This window comes from Myripristis murdjan, chromosome 16, assembly GCF_902150065.1.
Source record: "Myripristis murdjan chromosome 16, fMyrMur1.1, whole genome shotgun sequence".
Taxonomy (NCBI): Eukaryota; Metazoa; Chordata; class Actinopteri; order Holocentriformes; family Holocentridae; genus Myripristis; species Myripristis murdjan.
The window spans coordinates 3,401,494-3,410,570 of record NC_043995.1 but is presented as its reverse complement, the minus strand read 5'-3'; the positions used below and the strand labels follow the sequence as shown (position 1 = coordinate 3,410,570).

The 9,077-nt window shown below is 39.3% G+C and overlaps 1 protein-coding gene across 2 annotated transcripts; it reads right to left on the bottom strand.

Moving 5' to 3' along the window:
• Positions 1-265: 265 nt before the first annotated feature.
• preb (prolactin regulatory element binding) lies at positions 266-8,506 on the bottom strand. Of its 2 annotated transcripts, XM_030072904.1 has the most exons (10): positions 8,322-8,506; positions 6,535-6,722; positions 6,109-6,307; positions 4,876-5,126; positions 4,021-4,101; positions 3,265-3,392; positions 2,992-3,165; positions 1,741-1,813; positions 1,489-1,648; positions 726-820 (listed from the first exon to the last, which is right to left on the bottom strand). In XM_030072904.1, the coding sequence occupies exons 2-10, from the start codon at positions 6,667-6,669 to the stop codon at positions 726-728; spliced, it is 1,296 nt and encodes a 431-aa protein (XP_029928764.1). In that variant the 5' UTR covers positions 6,670-6,722; positions 8,322-8,506. The 2 variants fall into 2 exon arrangements, with proteins under 2 accessions (XP_029928765.1, XP_029928764.1); XM_030072905.1 differs by lacking the exon at positions 8,322-8,506 and having other exon boundaries at positions 266-820; positions 6,535-6,669.
• Positions 8,507-9,077: the final 571 nt, after the last annotated feature.

Below are 9,077 nucleotides of genomic sequence, written 5' to 3'. Positions count from 1 at the left end.
ACATTCAAAAAAAGAGAAATGGATGTCAAACGATGTGTAGGACTCAGTGTGCTCAAACAAACACACTTTGCTGAGACTGACACGCAAATGATGTCTTATCTTCCAGCCAGTGCTTCCAGCTGCATGGTCTCTGCTGCCCACTAGTGGATAAAATGGAAATACATCCATAAAAGTCTTGGGATTTTTTTTCCCACACAGAGAACAATTGATCAAAAAGTGTCTGTGTATGTAAATAAGAAAATAAAATCAGACACATTACATATCAATCATTTGAAAGCTTATTTATATATTTTTTTTTACAGTATTCCTTAAATATATCAATAAAAAGATCCCACCCTTTGCACATTCATGATGACATTGTCTGAACCTGAGCCCTTCAGCTTCGCAATATGATACCAAAAACAGAGGGAAAAAAACAACATAAAAGAAAAAGATTAAGAGTGATTGATAAGAGATCAAAGCAAATAAAATCTCAGAGTCTGTCGTGGTGTTTTCCAGTGAGAGGAACAGTCCTGAGTAAGAGCTGGGGGCGTAAAAGCGATTTCGAGTTGGCGCCGAGGCATGGAGATGCTTCACAGGGTCGGCTGGGAGTTGCGGTCCAGTCCTGCGGAAGATGGGATGTGGAGTCCATGGCCGGATTGGAGGGGTTGCTGATGTTGATCGTGGCGAGGGAAGTCGTCTTAAGATTTGTGTGGGTGCTCTCGCCGCTCCGAGGTTCTGATGTATTAAATGAAGCCTGGAAAGAGGTACTGCAAGAGGAGGATTACTCCCACCACCATGAGGCCACAGAAAAACAGCACCAGCCAGATAGGGAACGATCCTGCAAACACCCAAGAGGGGAAAGAAGAGAAGAATGAGAAAATAAAAACACAAAAGGTCAGGGAAATTACAATATGTGGTCTTCCAGGGGAGGGATCAACCAATTAGCCGCACTGATATTCTGAATTTTTCAAGAATCAGTACTGCAGTTTTGATGTACATGATGGCAGATATGAACACCATTTAGTCGCTGCCTCTCCATCGGAAAAAGAGGAAAAGAAGCGAGGGGTTGCGACGTTTCATATGATATAGCTACAATTTTTGTTTCAGTTTGACTACATTTATTCAGTTTTATTTGCATTCTGATGCCTTTGACAAGCATTTAAGTACAAGAACTCTGATCCAGAATCACTGAACGGACCTTTAAAAATCTCATTTTAATAAATTATAGATATTATTTTCTTGCATTTTTTTGTATTTGTTTCTAATTTTCTGAGAATTTACTGGTAATTGAAAATATTTTTAATGTGATAATGTTGATTAAACATTTGTTAATTTGTATCAGTGTTTCTAGTACTGTAAATTTTGATACTGCACTTTGAGAAATTTACTGCAAATGAATATATCAGTGTCCTGGATTATTAATGGCGGATACTGGCCCTGAAAAATCAATATCAGGCAGTCTCTATTCCTAGTGTTAGTACTATTGCGAGGGCTTCAGTGACTTACTTCTGTTGCGCACAGCGTGTAGCTGACACCGGCTGTCCACAGCTACACTTAACATGGCTGCTTCATTGTTCCCTTTGATGTTTTTGCCTTTCAATGTTTCAGGCAGGAAGGCTAGATCTGTCACCACGATGCCGTGGGACTCCTGCACATAGTACAGCTTCTGCAAAGACACAAGCAGTTTGAGGTCATCACACAGCAGGGCTTGCTGATTAGCTGACATCAGTGTGGTTGTTGTGTTGACACTGATCTTACCTGTAATGAGAATGCGATGTAGATAGCTACTGAGCCTGTCACAGTTCCAAGGCCAATGAACGTTCCAGAGTCGCTGTTAATGGGAAGATTAAAAATCACCATTAGTTTTCTGCAAAGCAAAAACATGAAACATCGCACAGAAGAACAGATAAACAGATAAGGAAGTATATTTTTTAGATAATATTACTGCCACAAGCACAGAACTTGAACAGGCATTGAACTGTTTGCAGTGGTGGTGGCTGGTGCAGAATCAAAAGGCAATTATAGTTGCTTGCTATGGTGATAAAAATGGCTGCCACTCTGACCATCCCGGTATGTTGATTTGAAAGGCAAAGACTGTTATACTCCTTTCAACCCTTCTGGACAAGGCAGATGGCCGCCCACCCAGAGCCGGGTTCTGCTTGAGGTTTTGGTCCAGTTAAAAGGTTGTTTTTTTTTTTTTTTTTTTTTTAAATTGCCACTGTCGCCCTGTGCTGCTCTTGGGGGAGATTTTGCTCCATGGATTTGGCCACTATCTGTTGGTTTTCTGTAAAGCGCCTTGAGATAACTTTTGTCATGATGTGATGCTGTACAAATAAACTTGAATGGAATTGAAGTTCTGTGGTTAAACGCCATTCACCACTCTTCCACAGATAATAGGGCTGAGCGCTAGGATTTTTTTTCACCTGTTAGAATAGACTGGTAGGTCAGAGGTCTTCTTACCTTTTTTTTTTCCTCTGACACAGTGATGAACATAGACTTTTTAGTGGTATAAAATTCCTACATGGTGCATTAATTGCATTCAAGGAAGGTTATTTATTTGTGGAACATCAGTACAGGCCGATATTGCCCTTGTTGACTACCATTGGTCTGTCAGACAGTAAGATGACATTCACCAGTGGCACTGGTTGATATTTATCAAGACTGATGGTGTCCCTCTGACAAAAATGTGTTTGAGATGGACAAACATCTGCAGAACACCTTCAGGACATTGCGGACAAACCGAACAGTATTTTATTCAACTGTTACCACAAAGAAAGAAACAGCCATTCTTTTTGCTTTATGATATGAATTTTCCACTGCCAAAATACTCTGAGGTAAGCTTTGAGGCTTAACTCCAAGACAAGAAGAGACCAGTAATTATTTTCTAGACCCTGTGAATCCACTGGCCCTGGGCCATCAAGCACTCTTTGCTGTCAGTCCTCATTTTGCCAATGTTTCACACCAAATGTTTAAATAAATAGGTGGATGGAAGCTGGGCCTGGCCCTCACCTGACAGCCATACTGGAGATGACCTCATTGCCACAGGGAGCTGTCAGCATGGGAAGGAAGCTCTTGCCATCCCACTTGGTGAGGTAGCACGGAGGTGGTTTGCGGTCTCGTTTATGTGGGATCTGGACAGTATAAAGCCTCAGGGCGTCTTTTTGGTCCTCCACCTTTCCAAATCTAAAACAACCAAAAACATAATCACAAACATTTTAGATGGCAATGGCAGGCTGGTGTGATAATGTTGCATCTCAGAGGGGGGGAAAAAGCTGTTTTTGCCTGCAAGCCATGTAGCGATACGCCTTGTCAGCAATCTGAGGCATGGTGTCCTGCCAGCGAAGACTCATAGCCAGCTGGTTGCCACTCCAAACGCTGCAGACAAAGTCCCGACCAACGGTCACAAGGTGCTACATGGGAACACAGCACAACATATCCCTTAAATATGGCATCAGTGTTCATTTCATGACAATAACTATGGCTAAAGGTACTGATCAAAAGCACTTCTTCCAGGACAAAAACGGAACAGAACCTAAACAAAAACAAACTTTTATTGAGAATAACTATGATGAGATATCATGAGACAAAATGTTATAAACAGACAATGAAATAACAGGTCCTGAATCAGTTTGGGAAGGAACAGATATATGGGCAAACTTTACTTTTGATATTAAGTACAGTATAAAAACAGGAGCGAGATAGAAAATACAAGAAGCTCTAATAAGGAATGTAGAACAATCTGTGTGTAGAGGTCACTAACAAGTAATTTAAAAAGAAATTTACAGAGAAAACAAAAATGAAAAATGATTCAGTCGAATTAGACTAAAACTTAACTTTTAATTAAAAACCGCTGTAGTTTTGGTCAACAAAAACTAGACTTAAACTAACACAATTCAAGTGACTAAAATGAGACTGACACTGAAATGCATTTCAGTCAAGACTTTGACCAATACTAAATCAAAACTGGCTGTCAAAATGAACACTGTATGTCATTATGCTGGATCCAAACTGAATGATGAATTGGTATAAAGGTGCAACCTTATTGCCTGGACTTATATCCAAGTCTTCAACCTCCCCTTCATGTGCTTTGAAGTCAAACTTCTTCTTCAGGGATGGGAACTGTAGAGAGAGTCAGGGCAATATAATCAAGCTCAAGACATAACAGCTATATTTTGGGATGCATCCCAGAATTTCTTGCTTTGATCGCATGGGGAGGAAAGCAGGCAGAGAAAAAAATCAAACGGACTCAGAGAACAATCAGTTTATTCTTATCCTTTGGAATATTTTTGTCTTTTCATAAAAAAAAAAAAGCAACAAGTCACGATCTTTTTAGGGAATTTAATGGCTCTCTTATTGTTATTTTTCTATTTGAATTGGAAAGTAGGTCTGGCAGGTAGCATCTGCAAGAAACTTCCACATTGTAGCCTTGAGCCAGGAAGAAACAGTGTGATAATACTTACAAATAATTGTAATTACATGGAAAAATGGGTAACAGGATTTCTTGTTTTTTGTTTGTTTGTTTGTTTTTATATTGGCATAATCTGCTTTGTTCATATTTGTTTAGACAATAAAAGGGTTATTTTGGAAGCAATTTTGCTGTACCTTGGAAGTGAATGGAGAGATAGAAACACAGTATTGTGGATTAGCAGCCCAGGGGAACACTAACTATTTTACCATCATGTGGGCTCTCATATCATGCTCAGGGAACTATACAACCTAACACCCTACCAAGTTCAATTTTGCTTTATTTAGCTATGCAACAGAAAATTTTATTCATTAGCAATCACTATACTAGCATAGGTTTCCTTTTACCTTACCCACAATCTAGCTTTCCAGTATATATCTCTGGTGTGAGCACGGCCTGAGATGAAAATTGCTCGGCAAATGGCTTACCTCCCATACTCGGATGTGCCCGTCTGTGCCTCCTGTTAGAAGAAGGCCCAAGTCGGCACTAAACCTGACAACCTTCTGGAGCGGGTCCTGTGGGCTGAGGTCCGACTCTACTTCACTCAGGCCCACCACGGAGATCTGGGCGCTCTCGTCCTTCATTGCCATCACATCTCCGGTGCCTGCAACTCCGTCTTGTTCCCGATTGCCTTTCCCCGCTCGCCGTCTGGCATTACCCTGCTGCTCACTGTTACCAACTGCAGGGATGAGATACAGTTTGACTGTGTGAGGAAGAAGCCTACTTAAGAAATGGAGCAGAGCTTTTTATAAAGCTGGACAGGTTTAGCCATGCATATAGGGCTGATACTGGCCTTTTCTTAAAAACCTGATATTTATCAAACAGTGTGGTCCACCTCTATCATGATGATATGCTGCAGTTTGACTGATTACAGGTCTATGGAAAGCTCATAAACAGAACTGATCCTCATGTTACATTTTGATTAGATTCCACACAAGTATTCTGAATATGTTTTATGGCATGTTTTAGTGTCCTGTTGTTTATCCCCCTGAAATCCAGGCACCCACAAATGACCTTTTTTTATATCTATATCTATATATCTATCTATATCTATAGATAGATAGATAGATAGATAGATGTGTGTGTGTGTGTTATCAATCACTAATTTGGCCTATGACAATGTTAATTTTTGGGTGAGGAGCTCAGATTCTCATCTAAAAATATACATAGAAACAATACTAATAATAATAAATAGCTCTTGTTATATAAAATAAAAAAAAACTTACATTTTTTTTTTCCAATTCTTTCTTAGGGTTATATATAAATAGATTGGTAGATAGACAAACAGACAGACAGAAAACTCTACACTTAAGTAACATTTTCTACATATTTTTGAAAAGAAATTAAAGTTATTTTTCTCAGAGGCTTAGATAAAACCTGTTAGACTAAACGTCTACTTCTGTAGTCCTGGGTTTGGTTTCAGAGGATTTAATGCTTTGTGACACGTCTCCACCCTGCCAAAAATAAAATACTGGAGCAAACACTGAATAAATTTAATTTTCAGTACAAAAATGGCCAAATTTATAAATGTTAAATACTGACACAAAATATTGATAGCATCAGCCCAAAACACTGATGTCCATATTATATTGGCCTTCAAAAGTTCACAATGGTCACATCCTACTTAAGTACAATGCATTAGGTTAGAGTCGCTGCCTTACCATCTTTGGCAGCAGCTCTGTGTCCCTCTTTTTTCTGGCACTGTTTAAAGCGCATCAGGCAACAGGTGCCGTCCTGCCCTGCTGCGATGACACCGTCACCTATAGCCATGTTCATAGTGGCACGCAAGTCAGTGTCGTGAGAATGAAGCAGGGTGGCACTGTACTGGTGGTCTCCAACCAACTGCAAATCCAAAAAGTGCTGCAACAAGGAGTTAAAACCATGTGAATCATCTTCCTTTCCACTTTCATCACATGGATCACAAAACTTTTATTTTTTCTAAACAGGCTTTAATCAAAGAAAACCCATAAACAACTAATGTCATCATAGCTAACTAAGCAATTAGCAGCAAACTCTGTAGAGCACTGTGAATATTAAACACAATTTTATTTGCTTGGCCTGTAAAACTCTTGATACTCTATGCTTACCACTGCATTCTTAATGCCTGTTTTGGAAGCCCCTCCTCCCCCTGCAGTGATCACCAGCCCCGTTTTAGGGTCCACCTTTATTGTGTACAAGGGAAAAGGGGCTCTGTACAGATCTGGCATCCTCCGCCTCCCCATTGTTGTGCTGCCAGTCAGTCAGACTTCTTCATAAAACGACCACCAACGCACGCCTGTGGAGAAAAGGGAGTGTTTGTGTAAATTTGATATACTTTATACTCTGTACTCCCTCCTGTTGTAATACATCACACCTGGGATCTGCAAGTGAGGCTTGACTTCACTAAACTATTGGTCAGCAAAGGTTAATAAAATATATTCATAGGATATCACAGTAAGAGGGATTGGTGCCAGTTAAACGATAACTCGTTATCATACATTATCTAGATGCTAATCTCAAAAGGCAATGATTTGGGGTTAGCGTCTCTCCTGATCAAAGAAATCTTTTGGGAAGTAACTGCATTTTCCTCATCCAGTTGGCATTATTATGCTGTTGTTGTTGTTGTTGTTGTTGTTTTTTGACGAGTGCTCAATTTTCACTGTTGCTACACTTAACATTTCAATTAAATGTGAATCCATAGTCATAGTTAATTTCCCGGACAAATAAAGTATGATTGATTGATTGATTGATTGATTGATTGATATCATACACTCAGTGGTCACTATGTTACCTTGAATTTCCCTTTAGGGCTGAATAAAGTTTTATCTATCTATCTATTAGGTACAACTGCACAATTGAATCCAATCCAATTCAACTGTTGCGCCATGAAGTTTACTGTCATGATGCCTATAATGCTCAGCTTTTCTTTTTGTCACAGTAATAGAGGTTTTCATTCACTTCTATGTTTGGCATTGAGCTCATAGTTAGTGCTGCTGTTGGACTGGACTGCATTTTATTGAGTTTTTTCTTATTTTTGTCTTCCCTATTTATATATATGAAAGGGACAGAATATTAGAAACAGCTCTCAATATAATGTAGTCCAGTTCAAGATCTCTGCAAACTACAACCTCAATAATAAATATAGAATTAAATCTACACATTCTCCACAGTGTCAACACAAACTGAACACTGTAAACTATATTAAAAGGTAGGATTTATGGCAGAGCTGTTGAACTGAACTGCATTACATTGTGCAGGTGGACCAAATAAAGTGGTCACTAAGTGTATTTCGTTTTGCTATCGTAATATAAAGGTATGAAATTTTATCCATATCGTGCAGCTCTAGTGCCAATATATTACTCTAAGAGTAAAGGCACCTGTATGTACATGACTGGTGACAAAACCAAAGAGCTAGCATCATATGGTTTACACTCAGTATTGATGTTGTATTGTGTCAAGATAAGGACTCAGTTTTAGCACAACAAAACCCCACAGACTGACGTGTGTCCCACACGCTGCTAAAGGTTAGTCCTGGTGATTTAACTAACTCTTCCAACAAGGCAGAGGGCTCTCACGTCTTGGCCCCATATGCATGTCGTGGCTTTTGGACTGCAATCAAAGAAGCCGGTTTCATTCACCATAGCCTTGTAGGTTAGCTAAAACATCGGCTAATGAGGCAGTCATGCGCACTGACACCACTGGGGAGCAAATATCATCAAAAATGACAGTCATTTATGACAATTCACTTTCTATCGTACAAATATAAGCTATGACTGTGTCACAGTTACAGCTAACCTGTAACTAGCTATCTTAACAATAACATTTCGTTAGCCGGAGCTAGCTAACAAGTTAGCCTGTTATCTCCTGCTGGCAACGTAACTGAAAGATAAACTACCTGTGAAATTGCTCCGACTTCTCTTCCGTTGTAGTTTTATCAGCTAAATAATGAAACAAATGATTCCATTGTGTCCTGTCAATGGTAAAAAAAAAAAAAAAAATTGTTGAAGGAGGAAAGCTAACAGCTAGCGACTAAATCCAGGGCTGCTCAGCCACTTCCCTTCCTACACGTCAGCAGCGTGTAGTGCGTCATGACGTCACCACATGAACACTGAGGACTAGCAGGATCCACGGTAACCCTAGACTTGCGAACCTCTCGCAAATCTAGACTGGAACTCTTGCGAATGTGGTGGTGTCAAAGGTAAAGATTATTAGTCTAGATGGAAAGGGGGGTCCACGCGTATAGGGTGTTTTTTTTTTATTTTTTTTTTTTTTTTTTTATGGGGACCTGTTTTTTCTAAATCCATGAAGGGTGTATTTTAACATTCTGCCAGGTACCAGGCTGAAATAATGTCCCATGGGGTTAATTTTTAACCCTTTCTTACAAAACCCTGGTACAAAACCCGAAAATGGAAACTAGAATAGAAAATAGCATAACTCTTGAACTATACATGTTACAGGGACAAATGAACACATTTTTCCATTCAATTTGGACCCATTATAATTATCACGTAATTGTTATTATTAAGATTCAAGCACATTATGACTCCATTTCAGGACAAAAACTACAAAAAACTAACCGAAAATTGTCAGAACACATCTATATTTCTCTGTTTACTAAATATTTTGGGTAGATTTTTCTTGCCAATTATTT